The sequence below is a fragment of the Lepisma saccharinum genome, chromosome 8, assembly GCF_977018435.1.
Source record: "Lepisma saccharinum chromosome 8, izLepSacc3.1, whole genome shotgun sequence".
Taxonomy (NCBI): Eukaryota; Metazoa; Arthropoda; class Insecta; order Zygentoma; family Lepismatidae; genus Lepisma; species Lepisma saccharinum.
Window position 1 is genome coordinate 34,551,315 of NC_139236.1, and position 25,875 is coordinate 34,577,189.

General features: G+C 38.1%; 1 protein-coding gene across 2 annotated transcripts; it reads right to left on the bottom strand.

Moving 5' to 3' along the window:
- Nucleotides 1-3,663: 3,663 nt before the first annotated feature.
- Deaf1 (deformed epidermal autoregulatory factor 1) lies at nt 3,664-25,239 on the bottom strand. 2 transcript variants are annotated; one of them, XM_083127412.1, is made up of 9 exons: nt 24,840-25,239; nt 17,778-17,948; nt 16,454-16,599; nt 16,082-16,181; nt 14,537-14,669; nt 11,453-11,691; nt 7,000-7,163; nt 6,087-6,189; nt 3,664-4,174 (listed from the first exon to the last, which is right to left on the bottom strand). In XM_083127412.1, the coding sequence occupies exons 1-9, from the start codon at nt 25,071-25,073 to the stop codon at nt 3,950-3,952; spliced, it is 1,515 nt and encodes a 504-aa protein (XP_082983538.1). In that variant the 5' UTR covers nt 25,074-25,239; the 3' UTR covers nt 3,664-3,949. The 2 variants fall into 2 exon arrangements, with proteins under 2 accessions (XP_082983538.1, XP_082983537.1); XM_083127411.1 differs by having other exon boundaries at nt 14,537-14,681.
- Between the last annotated feature and the right edge of the window lie 636 nt (nt 25,240-25,875).

Here is a 25,875-nt window from a genome sequence, read left to right on the forward strand (position 1 = left end):
GCAGACTACTGCGTAACCATGTAGAGAGATATTCCGAAGGGAAAATATACTGGCAAATCATTATTTTCAACATTTTAAGTAAGCCAGGATGGCATATTTCTTTATTATATAGATGCACGTTAAGTACAGATTTCATAAAACTTTATACATCTGTCACACAAAAACCCTGCCTGATGGAAAAAATCTAAAAATATATTCGCATTCAGCATGAAAAATACTTCTAGATTCAGTGCAGTCTAAAAATATAATTTCAAGCAGCTGCCAGAATCGGCGCTCATTTTTCTCTGCGTTCTAGCTTTTCGTCCGTGAATGTTGTGCGTAGGTGTCGTTTTGTGCCCAAGTGCGAGGACATTTTTTGGGTGAAGTGACAATTTTTTAAATAATTTTTGGGGGTTTTCTCCCCTCCCCCTCCATATAGATGCCAAATTTGCATAAATTTTGCATTTTGACATTTTTTTCGGGGTGGGGGAAACCATTTTTTTTAAGAAAAGTATTTTTGAGGGGATTTCACCCCTTTCCCCCTCCATATGTACGCCGAATGTGCATAAATTATATATCGTCTGAATCTGGGATTCATTCTGCGTACAACGGTATATCTTTCATATCTCTAGGGCATTTAGTTTCTGAGCTATAGTCATTTTAAGGTACTGCTGGATTTTGAAGCTTCAATCAGTGGCGTGCCGACCATTCCTTTTGGGGGTACAACTCAAGTTACATTGGTCATATGACAATGATGCAAATATTTTTCTGTTTTTTACATGCCAGCGATAATTTCTATGTGCATTTTCAACTTTTCATATCCTTTTTTTCGGGGGGGGGGCAGGGAGGGGAAGCGAAACCCCATTTTTTAAAAGAAAAATATTTTCAGGGGATTTCCCCCTCCATATATACGCCGAATGTGCATAAATTATATATCGTCTGAATCTGTGATTCATTCTGCGTACAACGGTATATCTTTCATATCTCTAGGGCATTTAGTTTCTGAGCTATAGTCATTTCAAGGTACCACTGCATTTTGAAGCTTGAATCAGTGGCGTGCCGACCATTCCTTTTGGGGGTACAACTCAAGTTACATTGGTCATATGATAATGCAAATATTTTTGTGTTCCTTACATGTCAGCGATCATTTCCATGTGCATGTCGACACTGTCATGTACTTTTTCTTGGGGGGAGGGTGGGGGAACCAAATTTTTTTTCCAAAATTTTGGAATTTTGAGAGTTAGTCCCCTCCCCCACCACATATACACCGAATTTGCATAAATTTCATCTAGTCTGAATCTCTGGTTCATTCTGCGTACAACGGTATATCACTCATCTCTCTAGGGCAATTAGTCTCCGATCTACACTCATTTAATTGAAACACTGCATTTTGCTCAAAATCGGCTCGGGACCGAGAGGCTTACTTGTGAAAATGGCCTTGGGACTGAAAAGGTTAAGATTAAACTTAGCAACTCCTAACTTAACAAAAACGTTGAAAATTGCTATCAGCACCAAATCTAACACTCTTGACGATAATTTTACCTCTATTTTGGTTTCGTAAGTTTTCGGTCCATGTTTATTTTCTTGTACATTTATGAAACGATGTGGCATCATCATCATTTGTATTTTTTTTTTAAAAAAAAACTCGTTACAGGTACACTTTATAAAAGGTAAGTCTCTTCAGCAGTCATTATTTCTTTTTGTAATTTTCCCTAAAGTAAAAGAATAGTAATGATACACTGTGCCATATAAATTGAATAAACGCAAAGCAGATCATTTCATGTTAACTGCTCACATGAATAAACTTTGTGGTATGGTTTTATCGAAAATAGGTGCAGCAAAAGTTAAGGGGGAGATGTCCCTTGTGAATTGCACCATACCATTAACGTACAGTGGAGATGATATGTCTAGCACCACACTGCAGCATTTACCCATAAAGATTGCCTCAGGTAGGATAAAAGTGCAGGAGAGGTTTCTTGGAAAGGGAGTATTATACGTTGGTACATTACAAAGGCATATTATTTTATATCCGCCTGAAACTACACAAACAGTAGTTTGATGCCCAAGTTGAAGCCATAAAATCCCAACCCAAATGGCACCTGCGAACCTGAACCTGGGGCATCTACTGTATTCACCTAGGCATAGCACAACATGAAAGCACATAGGGGTATGAAGAATACACACGTTCTTAATCTCTGCCATATTGGAGGGTATGTAAGCAGCACCAATCTCTGGCCACCTTTACTGACCAATACCCATTGTTTACAGGCTTTTATGTAAAGACAATATGGGACATTCACATCTGATATCTATCTCCCCACATGATAATCTAGACACCTTACCGACTGGACCACCATGGCTCTCCTGTTCATTTGGTACTTTCAATATTCTTTTTGTTGTTATTTTTTAACGGTATATCATCCAAAACTTGCCAATATGAAACAAGTCGCAGGAACATTTCTTACATGCTATTAACACATTCCCACCTGTAAACGACCATGGTCATTTTAAAGTTTGTGCATGTATTTGCTCGTAAACAACTAAGGTTGTTGTGAGGTATCCATTCTTTCAGTTTTTTTTGGGGGGAGGGCATTCTTCCCTCCTGAAAGTGGGTGCACCATGTGACTTTGAGGGAGGTGCAATGCGGTACCCGAGACCATGTGCGGAGCACCAAATTACCGAGGGCTCCCAACACATTCAGATCCTTGGAGGACCAATGAGGGTCATGGGTAGGGGACAACAACAGAGGTCGGGTTCCTATCCGCCGGGCTGAAAAAGTAGACGAGAAAGTATCATTTGCAGCCTCCATTTTTAAAAACTCTGAAAATTTATGATGGCAGCCACATTTTTTTTAGGTAAGTTTAGATTCAGAAAATGCCTAGACTAGCCATTTAAATGTCCCTCCCAGAGCTGGGCATGTTAAGTAATTATGTATGACTAAATGTTTAAATAAAGCTTGAGCAACTCTCATGCACTTGTGGAGGCCAGAGTGTACTCCACACTGTGTCAGCTTGCCACCTGCACACTACACCTCAAGCCCAGAAAGCATTGAGAGGGGAAAAAATACTTTTAAATAAGGCACACTTCTTTTTAAGGAACTGCCTCCTGTTTCTTCCGTCGTAAGTACAATGCCCCAATGTATTTTTACTCAAGAACCAGATGAGAGGTTTCCAACTGCACGAACACAACCAACAAAGCCTCCTGCTTTGCTCATTCCCCACTTTCCACTCTCACAATACTACAGTATTGCGGCTCAATCTACAGTCCACATGTGCATAAAGAATACTCTTTCACAAATATAGTAGGTTAATCAGCTTTAGTTCGAATATTTATATAAACTGTAAAATTAAGAATGTTCAATGCAAACTAAGTTATATTTTTAAAAAAACAGAACAATTTTTATTTTCTGGACCTACAAATATTAGCATACGATTATACAGGCAATACTGAAGCATTACATTTTAGATGAGTCACATCAAAATTTGCAGCTGAAAATATGTGAATGTAATACGATAAACAAAAATAAAACACTAAAAATGCTGACTAAGGCAAAATTTATTGTGAATCTTTGCCTGAAGACCCTGTTAGAGGGTGGAAATGTTACGTTTATAGTGTCTTATTTTTTATAAATTTTACAATAAATTTTGCCTTGGTCAGCATTCAGTGTGTTTTATTAAACATGGAAACAAGGCTTAACAGTGTTACGATAAACAAAAAATATCCATATAATGAGACTGTACTGGGGAGAACTGTACTTTGTAAATACAAAGTAAAGAGCATTTCATAATTTCTTTATTATTTTCAATAGAAATAAAAATTCTGTACACCATCGGTACAATATCCAACATATTGCAGACAGCAATAATAAAAGATAAGTCTTAAGATACAACTTTGGTCCTTTGTGCAAATACTCTGAATCAATGCAAACAATGCACAAGCTCAGAATTACTACAACAGATGAATACTATTATTATTCTGTGCCTCCATGTCCTGTAGGTGCCTGACTTAAAACTTGATCAGAGCTCTCAACTATAAGCATGATAGAGCTTGTTTGAGACATTGTGGGGTCCGTGGCACTTCGCACACATTCCACTTGATGGCTGGCCCAGTCTTTTCTCTGACAAAATGTTGAACAGTATGGAGTTCTTCGACATAACGAGCACTCTGCAAATGCTTCACGATTGCAATTGGAGCACTGAAATGAAATAATATATATAATTTAAGAGTTTCATCTTGATATTAAAAATACGAACATTACATTTAACAACCTAACATTCAAATATGACAAAGACAGGAAAGATTGTTTTTCCAACCACTTGACAAAACATATATTTTGTGAAATTTGTAAAGGTACTAGTTGAATTAATATTTTCAGAATTATATGCAGGGCATTACCATATTTACTGGCGTATAAGATGCACTTTTTCCTTTAAAAATACGTATGAAAAACAGGGTGTATCTTATACGTCGATACTCAGGTTAGAGCCCGGCACAGATATCTTTGCCATTGCGCAGATACCAATTTTTGTTTCGTCTCCCTCTCTCTTAGCATTACGTGTTCTACCTTGCTCGCCAACCTTCGCCATTGTTGCCATATTGTCATTCCATTCCTGGACACACTCGCGCAAACATCATTGAAAACAATTGAATAGCACTCCAGCTTGTGGTTCACACCATTCGGCAGGGATGGTAATGTGGCAATATAGCATGGCGTAGTGGTTGCTTCTTTTATGCAGTGCATGTTCATTGGCTAGCTAGTGACTAGTGTTGCCAAATGTAAATATGAAGCACTATTTCTGTTACGGAAGGAGAAAGGCAATATGTCAGTGAGTTTTGTTCGATTGTAAACACCATATTTTTATTTTAAGTATTTGACTGGTTTGACATTGTGTGTGTGTATTGCGTGTATGTAAGTCAAAGTGCATGTGTTTGGTTAGTGAACGTTAAATTCCATAATGCCTCCAGTACTATTGTTCATATTTCATCACTTTACAATTGCTCAAAAGAAATAAATTATGTGGATGCATGAGCATTTCAACCCTCGGCTCCGGGACCGGCACCCTTGGCCATTTTCTCATTTTTATTGTCTGTTGAATGTTTCTCTCTTTTCACAATTTCAAATTAGACTTTCTGGCTGTCTTCTTTTTGCAGAATGGGAAAGGAAAGAACAGTAAATATTATGTACCTCATCAATAAATTGAAATATAAAGGAATAATCATGTTAATCACAAATATACTTTCATTTTTCAAGCACGTCAGATGAATAGACTAGAGTACCCTATGTCTACATGGTTTGTTAAAAGTACACAGATCATAAACTTGAAATAAGGTAAACATACAATTAAGTTTAAAAGGAAATGAACTCGCCTACTAATCATGAAAGTTAATTATTGTCAGGAATTAAAATCGCCAGAATTCAGTGGAAGACAACTGGTGCACCATCAAACCAGAACCTTTTTTCACTTTATAGGCACATTACATTACATGTTTTCCATGTTTCATTTTCTCTGTTCCCTTTGGTCCTTCTGTTCTAACGGAAACTTGAGTGAGCATAACAGGTTGCATACCCACAGGTGGGCAAGATGTATACCCACACAAGGTGCACACCCCCTTCTAGTATATTTTTAGTACAAAAGTGTAGAGTACATGAGTAAATATAGTAAACAATTAAAGTTGAACCTCGATTTTAAGTATTTCAGGGGATCACGGGAAACAAACTTAAAATGCAGGAAAAATGTAAAATCTAGGAAAATTTTAAACATTTTGCTATGTTGGGACCACCAAGAATGAATGTACAATGTAGAAAAATGTAAAATCCCAGAACGTAAAATTGGGATTCCACTGTATATGGAATGCTAACTAGGAAGGCTATAGAATGCTATTGCCAAATCCAAATGGTAAATTCTGTTATCTGCTGCATTTTGCTGGCCAAGCCCAGGGTGCTAGCTCATACACCCAGGCACTGTATCACACAACAAATGCAAACTCTGGTTTTACTGGCCTTTCCAGTGGCCAGTCCCTCTACCATTCAGCAACATTATATCTGAAAATATGCACGTTGTAAAAAACATGAAACAAGACTCCAATTGTATATATTCTGTTCCTACCTTCCTATTTTCTGTTGCATCTGACGTTGGCTGAAGACCAACAGTGTCCAAGGGATCCACCACCTGAACCGGCAACCCTTCTGTTCTGGGCTCAAATACTGCTCTGAAATTTGGAAAGAAAAGGATCGCATTAATTTTATAAAAAGTACACTTGCATTTAGAATAACATGATGACTATGTAAGTATGTGGGGACAACAGAAAAAAGTAGGTTTAGTGTTCAAAAATAAAACCATGATATGACGATTAAATTGGCACAGGTACCTTAAGGAAAAAAAATACATACTGTATAAAATATTTGGATTTATGTTAATAGCTTTCTGTTATTATTTACTGTGAAATGGAGGTCATACAGTCACGTACCAGTGGAAGAAACAAATGTCCAAAAGAGCAACATAATTGGACACAAAACTGGAAGCAAAATGTTTAGCTACTATACACTGTGACTAAGATTCTATCATGATATGCAGTGAACCAACTGTACGTTTCAGATTCAAATTTCATTTCCTGAAATATTTTCCAACTGAATCAACCTATTTCTGCAGACTACTTACAAATGTAGTAATTATTTCTTATGGAGCTCACTTGAATGGGATCCGTTACTGATTAGGTTTGAGATGTATGTTCAATTCCTTTCCTATGACTCGCATTTCTCTCATTTGTAAATTCGAAAGTCCTCCTTGAATCATTAAGTAGGAAAATAAGTATGTGAATATCATGCTATATAAATTACGAAGTATTACCAAATTTGCCTTGCAAATAAGTATCAGTATTCGAAGAAACTCAATACTAATTTCAATATACTTCTGAAACTTTCAACCCTTCATTAGGAAGTTTCCAGGAAAAACATTGTAGGAAGTGGAAGTTAACCGTAAGTCAAGCAGTGTTTCATAGTAGATGTAATTGAACATTTACCTGGTGCATGCCACGTGTGTCTCCACTCGTGCAGCCAATACTGCTTGCTCCTTCTCCCTCTTCATCTGTTCCTTCATCTCCTCCATCTCCCTTTTCGATCTCTCCTTCAACTCTTCAATCATCTGGCGGAACTGAAGAGCCAGCCTTAACATCCTCCCAGACATCTGAAAATACAATGAAAAGCATACTTTAGTCATAACAAGGATGACCTCAATAGCGTCACGTTTCTGACACTTTTTTGGCTAATTGCAATGATGAGGATGAGAGATGATATGATGGCAAGATATTCACCAAGACCATTCATGCCTAAGTCAGGATTGAACTCAGCATCATAACATGATGTGCTAACCACTCCATCACAGAGATTGGCAGATGGGTTGATACAAAATATTAAGGAACACTGATATAAAAGTTGCTGATAAGAAGGAATGGGTCCGATTAATCAGCATTCAATCAATATCGGCTGATATAGGGAAATTGATTAATTGCATGTTTCTATAAACAGAATGCAACTTGCTTCAAAATTCTCTCATTTCATTGTTATTTTTACAAATACGAAGATATAATTCACATTAGAGTACTGCAATGAGAGTTTTTCACTCAAGCGGCAAATAGTTCGCATGGGCAACATTAGATGGCATACAGAATTGATAGATCCAGGTCTTCCACTTGAACTCTATTAGTACACGTACAGTCAACTCTCGATTCAACGACCTTTCACAGTTCCCGGGAAAAGGGTCGTTATTTCGAAGGAGTCGTTATTGGAATTTGCCCCAATTTTCTGCTTAAACGGAGCTCAAACGGACACAAAGATGCATAGGAGATGATAACACCATTTATCCTGGTAGTTATACAACCTGTTATGCACAGGATGCGTGTTGTGAGAAGGAAAATAGAACATGAAAAAGTTTTCACAAAAAATAATGTTACTTTCTTTCAATTGTGCACAGTCGTTGCTTTTCCAGGAAATTCTTACAATTATAGTTCATGACAAAGCCGTTTGCACCGAGACCTATGGAAAGGAAAACAATCTCTCACTTATTGAAAGCGAAACTCGAATAATCTTGACGCCAGTTACACTGGCACCAGCAAAAGTCGGGAGATAATCGGGCAGAATGAATGTTGGATTTTATACATGTCTAGTGGAGCATTGTCTGTTACAAGATTAACTGGTAAGATTAGATCTCTCGGGAGAAACAACACAACCTTTATAGGCACCAGACAAAAAAAAAAAAAAAGGCGGGGCTGTAATTTTCGTTCTGGTTTCTGTGTAAAATACATCGCAAAAAAAACACGTTTTCTTTCCTTCAACAAACTTCATTCACCCTCCCCCCTTCCCCATTCAAGGGAGCAGTCCAAACTCCTTCCTTGACTTGCATTGTAATCCAGTGTGAAAAAGGAAACGTGCAACTTGTGATCTGTCATCACCCAATGCGTATTCTAGGACACGTCATTAAACAGCGTCCCAGTCGAAAGTCATTTAGGTTTGGAATTGAATTTCACTTTAAACTGTATATTTAGTCCCGATTAGCCCATCAGCATAAAATGAACAAGCTTTATGAAACTGCGCACTTTTACATATCAAAATGGTAGATCGTTATTTACTCTCACGTTAATCGATGATTTAATGTTGGATTTAGGAGTATTCCCGATGTCAAACACCCACTCCTCCAAAAGTTTTTTCCTTGAATAATGTCTTTTTAATCGATCTCAGCGACCATTCCTACATTGAGCACTTTTTTTTTCTTCACATGAATGGTTCTGAAGAAAAGCGGATGTGAATTAAATTTACAGTTTTGCTTATCAGAAGGCGCAGAACATGAAGTTGTTTTAACTCTTGTTTTCCTTTCTGGAGATCGAATTTCATTATCGTCAAATGAAAACAGCTTTGCGAGATTCAAAACAATAACTTTTTCCTTCCACTGGATGAGTCATTGCTGTTATCGGCAAGCAGGAGCTTTGCAGACGCTAGACAAAACACTGGCGCCAGCTGCATCGTAAAAACAAAGGAGACCGGCTGGAAGTTCGAGCAACAGGTGGCGGAAGAGAAAAATCCCAGCATTTTAAAGATAACGCAACTGTCGAAGACGGAACTTTTAACAGTAGTGTAAAGAAGAAAGAAATGTCCCTTGCTTTACGTTTTACCAGGCAACAGGCAATAATACGGGTAATATTTCCTATGCAGACAACAGCATAAAAAAAGACCTGAATTCTGCAATTATCAACATTGCCGTGCACACCAGTGGCGGAGAATAAGCTGGGGAAAGGGGGGGGGAGGTGCCGTGCACACCAGGGGCGGAGAATAAGCTGCGAAAAGGGGGTAGGGTTAATTTTTTATTCTGTTTTTGTTCGTTTTCAAGAATATATCCAGAACTGGTTGCCCCATTTTAGACGTTAAAGGAAGAGGGGTGGCTCCACTTCCACCCTCGCCTGTAATCAGCCCGTGTGCCCACACGAGCAAGAAAATCGCCCCTCCCCCCCTTTGCTGACAGGAAAAAGGGGAGAAGTCAGTCAGCCAACGGAACACTTTTTTGGCAGATATTATGACACAATTAGGAAAACGTATGAAGTGGAAAACGAGTTATGGTGCACGTAAGATCGAAGTAAACTTTTGTGGAAACCTGGATGACAACACATTAAGCGGGTTGACGATCTTTAGTTCGCCTATGTGGCTTTGATTATCTCTAACAGTTTCGCTTTTTTATGAAGTGTTGCAGGGAACAAAGAACACGTTTTGAATGAAAGCGGTTACTGGAAGTTGTCGGCTACAAGGTCGAGAGTTGCTCACTCACGGGAACCTACTGAAATCTAGGTCAGAGCTGGACAGATGGGCCAGACTTCCAGGTGCCACGCATCTGTATTTTGGAACATTCCTGCGATCTTATCTCTCAAGGTGGTGTATTTATCGATGAAAGAGCTTGACCTGCCATACACATTGGCAAAGACTGCAAGTCCAGCAGTCATTTCGGGCTGCTCCCCCCCCCCTCACCTGCGAGTTTTCAGCAGCTCTTAGGACAAGGAAACAAGTCAAGGTCGATTTAAAATAACATCCAAGCACATTCGATCTTCTCTTCTTGCGTATCCAAGAGAAAGCGTGGCAAAACAAGCCTGGCGCGTTGGGTAGCGGCTGTCAGGTGCGGGGTAACATTGGTGCGCTTGAGGGAGGGGGGGCAGAGGTCAAGTGCTATTGGATATCACTCAAGCATGGTGTGGTGGTGTCTATTTTTAGTTCAGACCCAATTGTGAGCGGTAGAGCACTCGTGAAGGGAATGAAAAAAAAACCGCATTTTTCGGCCGATTTCCTTCAATTTTTCAACTTTTTTTTTCGAAATTTTTCAACTTTTTTCTAAATTTTTCACGGTTCCCGGGAAAAGGGTCGTTACTTCGAGGGGGTCGTTATACCCGGGGTCGTAGAATCGAGAGTTGACTGTATTTCAATCATTTGTCTATGGTAGTGGGCCCTCAAATACGGATCGTGAAGTAAAAAATGAAGTAAAATTGAAAAATAAGTGAACATAGTCATCATCTCCATGTTCAAATGCAGTTTTGCATATCTTACCAAGATATATGAAAATGAAATAGATGATTATGAGCTGAAACTGCATAGGCTGACACTTTATTGTCACATGAAAATGATGTTCGATTGAATGTTATAACTGCATTTTACTATTTTGCAGAATATGATTATCCTTTTCAGCAAGTGACAATGATGTACACGTACTTGTTGCACTGTGATACAATATTTGTAATTGCTTAGGCAGGTCTGTCACCATGTGTATCCATTTTACGTTTCGGTCTGTAGATATTGCATACTTTCATGTGTGTTGTATTTGAGTCTTACATAATAATATACAGAATTATTATTTAGAATTGTAATTGCATAGAGTGGTTCCTTCCATGTATGGGTTTTAGGTTGACAGTGCTGCTTATTAGGCTCTGAAATACGGGACGTTGTCAATCATTCCACTATGAGTGCGGTACGCTTGAGTGTGGGAGATTCGAAAGAGCGAAAGTGGTCCCATGCAGCACTAATTCACATACTGATATTTTTTTTATAAATTAAATGTCTATAAATTGATTTTCGTTATTTAGCGGCATTTTCTGCTATCTCTGGCTAATCGCGACGATGAGGAATTCATCACATCACTCACAAAGAACCAAGGCCGAGAATATGTGGGGCCCTACTCCCACATCCCCTAAATGTGCCTTCATGGTACGGTGCTATATGCACAGGGAATTTACCTTATTCACAAAGAAGGCCCATGCCCTGGCTGGAGTTTGAACCTGGTACCCCAGGTGTCGGTAGTGTGCTGTTAATCACTTCACCATGGTGGTTGGCTAGTAAATGTCTGTAAATATGCACTTTCTTTTTCAAAAGCAAAACAATTGTAACCACTGGTTGCATACATTAATTAAGAAGACCACTTAGGTTCTTTACAAAATGCATACTTACATCCTCCATCTTTTTAAATGCATCCGTCACAGTGCCGGTGACAATTGGCTGCTGGTACTCATTAACTTGAAGCCCCTGCTCATTGGTCGTGACCGGCTGCGTAGGGGAGACGACTGTGGAGACAGAGGTTGCTGGAACAGCACTGCTTGTTGTCACTATCATGCCATCGGACAAAGTCCTCTGAACGTATGTGGTGGTTGTAGATCCTCTCCACGTCTCATCCTCAGTTTTCATAGAATCTAATGGAACACACAATTGTAAACTTACACAAATGACAATAACCAACCTTCCATGTTTATTGCCTAATTTCACCTTTCTTAAGTTTGATTATTTGACAAAATTAAATACAGAAGTTTATTCAAAGATTCTCATTAACCTAGAAAAGTCAGGAAATTTTGAAGAAACGTGGAAAAGTCAGGGAAGTTGGATGGTTTTTGTGCTTGCCATGGTTACAGAATGAAAAAAAAAATAATTTCCTCCAAAAAAACTTCTTCTGTAGAGTTATTCTGTTTAAAATATCGATATTTTATTTTGCTTAATTTATTTTCAACTATGTTAACTTTACAGTGGGGAGTGATAAGAAGAGACAAGGCATGGCAGTCGCAAGCAAAGGTGGTGGGGTGGTTAAGTGTTCTGTTGTGTCATGTGTAACCAGTTTGTAGAGAGCAAAAATGTATGGGATTGATCACATAGAGCAACATCATGTGGAGTATTTGGTCCTTGGGGTAAAGTAATGCCATGTTAGGCCAGCACAGCAGTTGAAATCGGATCTTGAATCATCTATCCAGAATGACAGTATACTGAAGCCTCACGGAAAAAGGTCTGTATGCAACGAGACCTGCAGTATACGTCACTCTTCACATGAGCTCATATAATAAGCCATTGGAGTAATGCGACCAGCGAAGGGGCATGTTCACAGATGAGTCACGATTCAGTCTTCACAGTGATTCCCATTTATGAGAAATTTGTAGGGGACAGGAACGTGCTTTCAGGCCTCAGACATTCAGGAAAGAGACCAATGAGGTGGCATAATGTGAAATGGGGAAACACATCTCCACGAAATTGTATGGAAAAATCGACAATGTTTAATTGCCGTCAGAAAGAGAGATGAGATGTTGACATCTTATTTTCGTTTGTTTTTAGGAGCTGCGAACGAACTGGCTTGTGCGCTCCCTGGATTTGAATCCAATCGAGCATGTATAGGATGCTCTAGGAAGGCATGTTTCCTCATGCTAGCAGTCACCAACCACTCTCCAGGAGCTATGTACTGCACTCCAATAGGAGTGGAAGGAACTTGTACCAGCACTGTGTGGAACCCTTATATGCAGCATGTCACAGCAGTGTCAGGCTGGAAAATCAGCCCCAGTGTTTAAGGGTTAAATTTTAAACTTTAGAATGCACATACAAGCTAATTTTATAAGTTCTTGATATGCTTAAAATGTTCATAGAAGTAGGATTTACTCTCTACTTCATTTCTCCTTGCAAAATATGCAATATGTTCAAATGCTTAACTAGAAATTACTGGCTATATTTTTTTGTCTCTTGGACTCTGAATTAACACAATTTTTCTATATTGGTACAAATGATTGAATTCTGGGCAGGAATTAATATCCTGAATTTTGCATACACAGAATCTGGAACTGCATCTATCATTATATATGAATCAATATTTTCCATGTATTGATAACAATTCTGAGCAAAGCTATGAGGATTATCAATATTATGATGTTTATGACTAACACCACTGCTCCATAACAAAACAATTTCCAGTGCAGGGTATGGTGATTTCTGTATTAATCCAGCACAAACCACAAAGATAAATCTTGTGGTTTAGAAACCATCAACGAAGATGTTTTACTGAGTTGCCAAGCCTCTTCCTTCCACTGGTGAGGCAGGAGGAGTGTGGTACGGGTTGGACATCTTACCCTTTTTCCTACAAGTGCATGGAAAGTGGGGGGAGGCAAGGTTATATATATAAAAAAGAGACAAGATGTGGCAACGTTTTCAGATGTATACTGTGGTTTCTATAAGCAGACCAATAATAAATAATCTTATATTATTATTGCAATGAACAATTGTGGTGGATTTCCTACCAACTTCGGTTTCCAAATTCTCTTCAATAACTTATTTTGTTCTTTGCTTCAGTACATGTACATGGTTACATAGTGCAGTCAAAATAGGAAAAATAAAGGAACTAATTTATAACAAGCTGAAATTGGGACATAACTTCTTTGTAGCAGTATTAATAACACCAAAACTCATAATGCCACTAAGTCCACCATATTGAAAAAATGGCAGACAAATGACCATTTCACAAAATAACTAATTGACAATAGGTCCTCCGCTTTGGCCATGCAGACTAAGGTGCTGTGCTTTGGACTCAGACTGTGGGATGCCATGGGTTCAAGTCCGCCTGGGTTCAGTCTCTTGGTTTTCGGCCTGTGTATAGGACTGGTGGCAACCCACCATTGTGACGAAATTGAGTGGGCTACGAGTGAGTAGCATAACCTGGTCTAGGAAAACTAACAGCTGAGGGTTTGACGTTCTGACCCCAGATCACCCCATTAACTGTTGAAGATCTCCACACCTATAGGTAGGATTGTGGGAGGGAGGCTGGCAGTCAGGAGATAGGCCAAGGACCTTCCAGGGCTGTCGAGCCACGGGTTATGTTAATTGACAATAGATTGGATTTTGATCTTTCCTAAAACACTAGTAAAACCAATTACAAAATATTGTGTGTTCTGCAGATCATTCACATGATAGATAAGGCCGAAATATTGAAAAAATGGCAGACAAATTGCAATATTTCGCATGAGAATGTAATTTGACTCATAACGGAATGGAATTTGGCAAATATATTTGATTTTAAGGTGTGGTAACATTCTGGAACACCCAATCGATTGTTTTTGCACTAAAACTGCCTCACTGAAAAATGGCGAATGATATAATAGATATTTAAATTGCTTTTTTAGGTGGTCTTCGCTCTAAAAAAATTGTCTAATATGACTACACTATACAAACCAGTCAATTAAAAACAAAAAGAATATGCAACAATAAAACTGTTAGTAATTGCATACTAAATACCTGCATCGCTATCATCACCATTGCTGCAAATTTCTTTTGACACAACCCTTTTCAACTTCCGGGCAGGATCACCATCATTTGTGTCCTTCCGCTTGCGTCGCTTGTAAGGTGTAAATAATCGAATGGGCCCGGACTGAAATGAACACAAAAGAGTAAACGGATAATAAAAATGTCATGAAGCATCAAAATTGGGCTAAGAGACAAGCATGAAAACTGAAGAACTCTTCCCACCATGTGAAGTTACTCTGATACTCAAAAAGCAGATGATCGTATGCCCTGAATATATTTGATTTTTAGATGGACTTTCTGTGACTTTCGGTCAATCATGAAGATGAGGATGAGTGATGATTAGATTAAATTCACGAAGAGCTACTTACAAATAGCACCCATGCCCATGCCCGGATTTGAACCTGGGCTGCTGAGCATTAATGATCTTTATATCTTGTGTGAACCTTTGTGACAGAAACTAACCATTGAGTAAGAAAGATTAAAATGCATGGGTACACAAACTTTTGATGCATTCAGCATAAAATTGTGAACTGAAAATGTAAATTATTAAAATATTAACAGTGTAAAGTATCACTATGAGTAGCCTCATTTTCTGCTGCACACGTGGTACTAATATCTTCAAGGAAAAGAAATCAAATTTGTTAATTGTACTATGCAATGTTTACATCACCAAATTTATTACGACATTATCGTGTAGTTTTTAAAGAACAACTGCAGTATAATAAAATATTAGCTTTTACATTATCCTGAATTGTTGCTGAGAATACAGAACAATCACATAGTTTAGAATCAGCAAGAATGTAAATACTTAAACTATCAGTTGGAATCAACTCAGCCGTAATACAGGGTGGAGCATTTTCGACTACCTACTTTATAATGAAGACAGATGATTTGCTGATTACATTTACTTTCATTATTCATTTCTAGAACAAACATCACACCTTTTGATTACAGAAAATGTATACATGAACAATGTGCATACAATTATTTCTTGAAAATAACATCTTTCAAATGACGTCCCTGGCAGGCAACACAGTCTTGAAAGCTACACACGACCCATGTTCTCTGGTGTTCTGACTATTCTTTTTCTCCCATGCAGTTTATTTTGAACACTTCCAACTTCACGCCATTGTTTCCACCATTCATTGATTGTTTTCCTGTTAGGAACTCGTCCACGGCATTGTTGATCACCATACTCCTGCGGAATGCACGATGCCCCGCTACAATTGACTTCGTCAACACGAACTGCTCCACACAAAATATATGTTGCTGTAGAGGCCAACGTTCAATTTCTACTGAAATCCAAAGTCACAGTATACACGAGGCAGGAGGAAACCGCCCTCCCAATGCATCTGTTTTGCAGTGTTGCCAACCTCAAACTGTGTAGTCGAAAATGCTCCACCCTGTATGTACACGTGTGCCCTATCACCTGTCTACAGCACAAATACACTCCTTTTTTTCATTGTGTCTGGAATATAACATTTTCCAAATGGTCCATAATGAATACGCTTTCAATTCCAAAATATATATACTTACTGCGCTCTCATCATCACAGCAAGCAGAACAAGTGCAACTTGTTGCATGTGGTGTTAGAATTCCTTCATCTATTAGAGTTTGCAAGCTCCTGCCTCCAAATCTGAAGTAAAAAGAAAAAGCACATTCTACTATTAGAATGAAATCTATGCATTTGAGGTTTGTAAAGTACTACTAGAAATTCTTGAAAAACAATACCAATTAGAAGAAAACTGGCTTAAATATTATTTATTTATTTATTGAGAAAATTATATCAGGATACCAATTCAGATATACTGAATGTATTGTGAATTTATAAAACATGTTAACATTCTAGCAACTGAAAATTCATGTTATGTACATTGTACAACGATTCTATCTGCATCACTTATTTACCTTATACTGCGCTTCCAATCTTTACTTGAAGCCCTCCCACACAATGCTTCAAACTCGCTTGGTGTGTACCAGCATTCTTGGAGTTTAATGCAGCGCCCCCTGCCACCAGACCCAAATTTTGCCTTGTGGAGCTCTGCACTTGTGTTCTGCAACACACAAAGGTTAGAAAGAAAAAGGTTTTCGGATATAAATACAATTCTCCTACAAGTTAAAGCAAAATGTGTAACTTTCAATTTTCTTATTTGCATTTTAAGTTACAAAATGCTCATATAAAGTCAGAGACTGAACATACTATCACACATGTAAAACCTAGAGAATTCAAACACTTGTTGCACCAGGAAAAAAGACCCAACAAACAGTTGAATGTGCGTGTATGTATGTGTAACTTGTATGGAGACAATACCATGAGTGATTTCATGATAACAAGATGAGCTAAAGACTATGTGCATGACAATTGGTGATGCGGCTCACCATACAAGGTGTCAAAGAGAAAGTGCATGAGAACTAAAAATGTGTTCTTCAATTTGCAAAATTTTGATCATTCCATTCCTATCCTACAAGCCAGACTTGGCACCAAGCATTTTTCCAGTATTCCCACATTGGAAATATTTTCTTGGTCAGAGGCATTTCCTCAAACAGAATAATCTTATAGAAATTGTGAACATGTAGTATCCATCACAGCGAACATAATTTTCAAGAATGGTAGACACTACAGTGGAACCTAAACTTTACATTTTTCATGGGACCAAACTGAAGAAATAAAATACAGGAAAATGTAAAATCGAGGAAAATTTTATAACATTTTGCTATGTTGGGACCATCAAGACTGAATGTATAATGCGGGCAAATGTAAAATCGGGGTTCCACTGTATATTGAAAAGTCGAAGGAATGAAGAATACAAATTTTGAACATACCAAACTGGAGTGGCTGTGTTAAAATGTCCCCACCATAATGTACCACTTTCCCAGATTTATACCATGTGACATTGGAAATATTAGAAACTGATTTTTATGCACAAAAATTTGCAACACACACAATCTGCTCAAATACGATTTTAAAATATGAAAAAGCATTCACGAAAGTTTCAGTAATTTTTTGTGAGCTATGCAGTTGCAGGTTTCTAACACTCAGGTAAACTGCCTAAAATCTAAACTTCATATATATTAAGACTTTTTACACAGATCAGTTACACAATTATCATTAATTATATTTCATTACATTTGCATATCTCAGAATTCTCCAATATTGAAATACAATTTTTCTATTTATATTTTTTTCTGCATATTGCCTAATCTAGATTTTAATTGCAAAAGGGAATATTACCTTGCACCTAACAGGTAATACTGGTAAATGCACAGATTCATGCCAGGTATTTGGACACTCCCGAATTCCAAGTGGTGTGGTGGGAGTGGTAGGTGTTGCAGGTGTCCCAGGTGGTTCTGCTGTTCCAGCAACATCCTGTATCACTATATGAGTTGCCTTCAGTTCACCATTCTGAAAAAGAAAGTTGTTCAAGACATGTTACAAAATAACAAAAGCTGTAAATTAAATAAAAGAATAAATTTTAAAAAGGTGAACCCCTAAACTCAAAATATGTGAAAGAGTCACAATTTCCTGTTTCAAAGTTGTCTGCGAGTAACCTCATCAAAACTTCAAGGTAAATATGGGCATGCTATTATTGGGGCAGCAAACTAACCAGCGTGCAATCATAGCGCAGAACAGTTATTTTGATAAAATCCTGTTTTCCTGCTGGCGGCTTCGGGAAGGAGGGATTGTAATGTTGTCCCCTCTTGCCCAAGTGGTGGGCATAATTGGTTGTTTGACTGCAAGTTGCTTTGTAGGTAAACATGACAACAGAGGATCACTGCCATAAAGGTGGTTACCACACCGGATGTAAGGGCATCCTCACAATAGTGAATGTAATGAATCACAGTCTTCTCACTGAAGGGGTAAATGACAATTCTTGTTTATGAATGGTTGTTTTTGTTACTTATTTAACAAATATCATACCAACATTGTTTCATTATGCTTATTTGTTGTGTTGCAGTGATTAACTTTCAATTCAGAACTGATGGTGTTTTTCGCAATAGTTACCAAAGCTTTCCTTCATGAGAAAAAAGTATAGTAAATGAATGTAATTGAACAACAGAAACCGGTTATTTGTAAAGCTTATCCATGAACATGTGGCCCATCATTCCCTTATAGAATGTAAATATGGTCCACTATAGAAAAAATGTTGAAGGCCAATGTTGTAAACGAACATATCACCATTGCTTGATTTGAATTGTTTTACTATGCTTTTCTGCCACTTTTGGCTAATCGCGAAGATGAGAAGGGTGAAGGAGCAATCACAAACATGGAAGACACAACAAAAGTCCCACAGAGGATTATACTAGCTGAGTCCAGATGCCAGTGCCTCATTAGTCTGCAAAATGTATTCCAGGTGTGCTACGTGGAAGTGAGGTTGACACTTGGTTGTCTTCACAAAGTGTCACCCCTTACACCCCCTACTATCACTGAATAACAACCAACCATTTACAAGCAATTTCCTTATGTTGTCACAGTAATAAATCAACATTCAAGATGAAATACTAAAAAACGGAAAAAACATCAGCAGCGAAAAGTCACTTGAGTATTTCCTCTTCATTTAGTATATAGGTAGGTAGGGGGATATGGAGAGCATGTTCCTTGGGTGGCAAAATAGTCATGGACAAATACAGAACTTTGAAGGGAGAAGAAATAGCAATGTGTTAATTTTTGGAAACATAATATCATGGTCTTTTGTGTACCTGTCGACTTGTAGAATCAATTGGCCTTACTAAAGTAACATCAAAGTCGAATCAGTGTCCATAACCTCTAGCCAAGTGGTCCCTGAACTTTTCTCAGACCACTGCAATTTTTTCTGCTATCATACTCCACCCTGTTTGTTTGCATAAGGGATCTGACTACCTCCTACCCTGTACTGTAAAAATAAAACTAATGCAAATTCAGAATCAGAATCTGCAGATTATCAGAACCCAGCAGTTGCTATTTTATGGTATGAGTAAAAAAAAAACGAATCCCAACAAGTCTGTACAAAGATTTTGATTTTACGTGCAATCAATTCAGATGAAAGACCAAGTCAATCAGAAGAATTATACGCACACTCAGTCAAATCAAATCTTTCACTTTTTTTGGAAACATATTTTGAAATTCTTCTTTGAGCAATTGAAAATAGGCAGGAATCAACCTACTAGGACATCTTCTCACCAACAATACACTGTCTTCCTTAGCATCCTTCCCAATGGTTTCTAGTTTCCTAGCATATATCCAGGATGTTTACCTTCCTGTTTGTATAAATACTATGTGAATTTTAATGGGTTTTCATACCCATGGGGTGATGGAGAGTTAAATTCAGCATTTGTTCTTTTATCGCCTCGGAATAAAAGATGCTGGATTTCTTAAAAGCATAATGCTCAGAAACTAACAAGCTGGAGCTACATTTACTGTTTAAGGATGTTAGGCTCTATGGATACAAATCAGAAACTGACAAGCATATATTTCATTCATCCCCTCCGCAACAGGCTTCCGGATTTTCACTTACAAAATATAGCAATCCTATCATTACACCTATATACCGCATGGGTGCCCATCCCCCCCAAAAGGTAGAACACCGCCCTCCCCTTTATGCCATATTAATTACTCAAATTATTTTTGTCAGACAATATTTGCGGAAAAATATAATACCAGAGGTGCAACCACGATATTTTTTTCTGGGGGCAGCAAGTACCAGGATAAACGTACCAATAATAATAATAATAATGACATCATTATTATTAGTAGTAGTATTACTAGTGGTAGTAATTATTATCCTCAAAAATTAAGCAAAAAGGGGGTAGAAGTCAGTACTAAAGCATTTGTTTGGAACCATCAATTTCACATTAGCTAATGGAAACCAAGCACACAAACTGTATTTTTGAATGGCAGAAAATGAATGATAAATACATTCCGAAGATACATACATGTGTAAATTTCATGTACAACATATGTTTTACACATATGCAACATGGAGCGACATAAAATAAGAAAATACTACATATCCAACAAGCTAACACTAAATTGTGTATGTATTCAAAGCTTATTCAATACAAATATACATAATACAACACACATTACTTAAATACAATACATTACAGAAAACAAGTAGATTTCGAGCGAAGTGAGCAAGAAAATCTTTTCAATTGTAAACAACATTGATTTAATAGGGTGCAAATAATTTCACTGGATGCCATGGCATTCTCTCTTTTACAACTTTTTTCTTTAGATCATTCGGCGCCCATGGCAGACTACCGCCGCCCCTAGCTACAGCTCTGAACTTGACGAAAACGAGAAATGCAGATAATGCGAGCGATTCAAGCAAGAAAATTTTACAAAACGTATTATTATTTGCATAAAATTTGAAATCGAAGGGGGTAATTGCTCCTCTGTGACACCCCCTGCAGGTGCCCTTGGCTATCAATGTTTGTCCCCCCTTGCCCTCCTAGAATTGACTTCCATCAAAGGTGGGGGAGGGGGGGCAAATGACCCCCCAACCCCCTGTGGTTGCGTCACTGTATCATACATCATATTCAAGCAATATATGTTTATTTTTTATTTATTTTATTTTATTTATTCCTTGTTTTGGATGGCGAAGTTAAGGCACAAGCCTTTTCTTCCACTTAACCATCTCTATATTACATTTTATAAATTGATTTTTATAGCTAACTGTATGTTAAATATATAAAAAACTAAATATTTAAGATACCAAGAAATGAAATCTATAAAAAACTAAGAACATTGAGATACCAAAAAAAAAGAAAAACACAAGAAAAAATAAAAGAGAAAGACGCAAAAAACAAAAAATAAAGACAAAAATACATACACACTAAGTAAAAAAAAAAATACACGTAAAACAAACACACACGCAACAAACATAGTCAAATTACAGAAAAAGTCGGTGGGTGTTGGTCCTACAAGTTTACACGAAGGTTTAATTTTATTTCCCTGTTTTCAGTTCTGGTAAGTTGACTCCAGAAGATGATTTGTTAATTTTGATTTGAATTGGAGAAGAGAAGAAGAGTTTCTTATGTCGTTGGGGAGGTCGTTCCACACTCTGGTAGCAGTGACCGTTAAGGAATTTCCACAAAACGTTGTCTTGTGGGAGGGAATGGCCAGCAGAGAGTTGTCTCTCGAACGGGTGGCAAAGGTGTGTGCTGAACTTAGGGGTTGAAATCGAGAAAGTAGGTAGGACGGCTCTCGTGAGTTTACTATTTTGTAGAGCGCTGTAAGAGCATGAAAGCGGCGGCGAGTGGAAAGGTTGAACCAGCCTAGGTCCTTGAAAGCCGGGGTCAGGTGGTCAAAAAATTTGATATTATAAATGTAGCGCACACATGCATTTTGTATTCGCTGTAGACGTCTTGCTAGTTCACCGTTGAGGTCAATATATGTCAAGTCACAGTAGTCTATATGAGACAGAACTAAGGACTCCACGAGTGTTTTTTTTTACTTCTTGTGGTAAAATATTTTTAAGGCGGTACAACGAGTGTAATGCTGCGTAGGATTTTTTACATATGGCCTTCACATGGTCACTCCAAGTGAGGTTTTCGTCCACAACGACTCCCAGGTCTTTGACCGAAAGCGACAACGAAATGGGGTTTCCTTCGACAAGAATGTCAGGGATGGAGGGCTTCTCTGTTGTGGAAATGAGCTGACGTGAGCCAATTAAAATACATTTCGTTTTCTCAGCATTTACTCGCAGACCGTTTGCCTGAGACCACTTGCAGACGTTCATAATATCATCGTTTAGGCCTTTGATGGCCATGTTGATGCTTGTTTTAGGGAACGACAAATAACATTGGACATTTACTTTAGATACTTTAGTCAACCTTATTCTGCACAGCTTGTCTGCTCGACTAACCTTGTATTAATGTAAAGGAACGAGTTTACAATACCGGACCACTCCTCAATTTCTATGAAATTTCACCTACTCAGTGATTGAGACCTAATCACGAATCTGCATGTAATAATTGGCGGTCAAGTATGGAAATGTAGAGAAAAACAAAATAAACTATGTTTTCCTAACGTAACGTAACCCTACCGTAAGAACACCAGCTCCACGGAAGACAAGGGTAACAGTTTGTTATATCGGAGACACATTTCTTCATTTTGACAGAAGAAACTACTTACGGAAATGAGTTTCTCTAAGGTTTCCAACATTCGTCGAGGTATTTTCTTTCATCGTGGAATCTATTTGACCAGGAAATCATGTATTTTTCAAGAGAAATATCTCATCGACGCACAACTGCCATTGCTTTCGCTACGTGAACTGGATGCTGCATACGTTTAATGACGTAACCCCCTGTCAGTGTTTCCAACCACCTTTTTTCTTTAACTATACTTGCCTAACCAAACCCAACCTTATCGGAAATGATTTGTGGGGCTATCCGTCAGTTACCCGTGCATAATGTACAATTTGCACACATGACGTACACAATAGTAGGTATTTTTCGGTGAAGAAGGTTGGAAACACTGCATACCTACAATGCTAGTCAACCTCTGCTGCCATATTGTGTGTTACGGAAGCAAAAAAAGGAATAACAAAAACTACTCTCTATGTGAAAAATTGTGTTTGTTTTCGTGTAAAAAGCTCAATGGCACCTTGAACTATGTTCTGCAACACACAATTGGTAAGTACGAACCATGCAAAACACAAAATATTTGATTTTAATGTGTCTTCGATATAACAAACTGTTACCAAGACGAGTTTACAATACCGGAACACTCTCCAATTTCTATCAAATTTCGCCTACTCACTAATTGAGACCTCCCAATCACGAATCTGCATGTAATAATTGCCGGTCAAGAGAAAAATAAACTATGTTTGCTAACGTAACGTAACCCTACCGTAAGACAGCAGCTCGACGGAAGACGCCATTTTCCCAACATGAAGAAATCAGTGTGCAATACACCATTGCCAAACTTACCTAATCAAATGAGTCCACATTCCTAAATAATCATTTTTCATTGTATTTATGCTAATGGAACCTAACCTAACCTCGTAGGCATTCCTCGTATGACGTCAGAACACAAGGTAGGAAAACTGTTGTGTGTGTGTCCCGCCATTCTTCCATGCTGAAAACAATGTAACTAAGAATGCAAGTGTGGCAACGCTGGAGACAACCTAACGAATTGGGTCTCACTTATCGCACAACACTTGACCATCCTTGTGTTCGGACGTCAAGGCAGAAAGCTTTTCAATTTTAGTATGTTTAGTTCTCCTAGCGCAAATAATAATTTGTTGTTGTATTTTATGCTAATGGAACCTAACCTCGTAAACATTCCTAGTCACGTCAGAACAAAGGTCGGAAACCTGTTGTGCAAAAAGGAAGATCGTAGTGAATTGCGAAAGAAACAGGGTTCTCAATTGCTTTGTACGGAGAATCATCATGGTATTTAACAAGGTTATTCTACAACGTATTTTACAATTTCCATGCTTGACCGCCAATTATTAGATGCAGATTCATGATTAGGACGTCTCAATTAGTGAGTATGCGAAATTTCATAGAAATTGGAGTGTGGTCCGGTATTGTAAACTCATGTCAATGTGAATACCACACCCCATCCCCCCATCCAAACCGATTCTAAAGGCATAAGAGGTGGTGTTTCATTTCAACCCTATCGCCGCGATCACCCACAGATAGGCAGAAAAACTATACATAATAACCAAAATTAAAAATCAATAACAAGTGAATCAAACGATACGATCCCCCCTTTTTTGTGTGAAGATATATGGAATTGGTATAAAATTTTGTCCCCCCAAAAAATTCCCATGACGCAGGGGCGTCATGAAACCCCCCTTTGGGCAACCCTAATATAACGAATCATCAGCGTAAAGAATTAATATAATGTACAAAAGGTATGCGCAGAGATCAGCATACAGAAATCAGAAGTTGGGTGTGATCATGCTGAAAAAGCACAATAGATTTTCTATTTCGTCACTGTCCAGGTTACTTGGTGGAAAACACCTATATAATTTTCGTTAAATTGACTGTCCACGATTAGCGAAGGAAAACAAATTACCTTTATTAAATATATGACATAAATTTCTACGAGCGGTAGATGCATTTGCGGTTCTTAGGGTATTCAGTCATTATTGCAACGCTGCAGTGGACATGGCCGAGTGAGCCTACTGTGAATATTTGTCTGCATCACGTCCATACATGGTACTTCGTAGAAAACTTCAACTGTATTGAACAGAAATTTAATTAATAGTCTATTCTCATACTAGAAAGGCAAGAACTAAACGTGCACATATATTTATATTAAAGGTAATGAAAATATCAAAATAAAAAAAGGTCATTGAGCTACCTGATACCGCACTTGCAACTGATCTGGAGTTATTACATTAAAGGTTGCTCCACCACCCGCAACCCCAATTAATGACACAGGAAGCGAAACTGGTGTCGATGATACAGAAACTGCAACAGGAGTAACCGACTGATGATGTTCCGAAGTTAGAGTTCCATGTTCCTCGGTTTCATTCGTGAGGGGTTCGGAAATGTCCGGTATTACGACAGATTCCGATGTTCGGTCCTCTTCCATTTCGGAAAAATGGCGCCAACGTCCTTTTGAGAAAGTCTAATATGCGTAATTTGTCATTCTAACGAACCTCACTAGCCAGTATATCGAAATAAATTAATAACGTTTCACACACAAAATGGTGTCTAGATGTTAATTCTTTTTACACAGCAATGGCTACGTATGTTTTCCCACAAGCTCCTTCGAGAAACAATTGACGAACACACCGCGTTGACTAGACTGCGTCGAGCAGATTGTCGATAATCTGGAAATTTTATTTCACAGTTATCGAAAAACCAAATGAAGAAATTAAAGAATATATATATTTCACAGATTGTCTGCATATGGCGTTAATCACAGCTTACAAGTGATAATGGGCCAATTAGGCTCCTGCGGCAAAGTAGCATTGAATAAGTGGAATCGCGACGATGAGAATGTGTAATGATATGATGACATTGATGAAGAACAGAACACCCATGTCAAGGCTGGATCAGGGACGTCGCAACACAATTTATTTTGGAGGGGACAGGTTTTCAAATCCACCAACCAGTTATTACAATCTCTTCCCCCCCCCATATATAAGCTCATTATATTTTATTGTTATATTTATATATTTATTACATATAATATGTAGTTATTGAATATATGAATATTCACAGTGGCGAAGCCTCATACGATACAAGAGGAGGCCCAGAGGACTCTATTCAGATTACTTTATTACTCATAATCCCATTGAAAGGCGCTTAATTCAAGAATATTATGTCTTATTACCGCAACTTTTCATCCCTGCCTTCTACTCAATCCTCGCATGCAGTGAGGCGTCAGG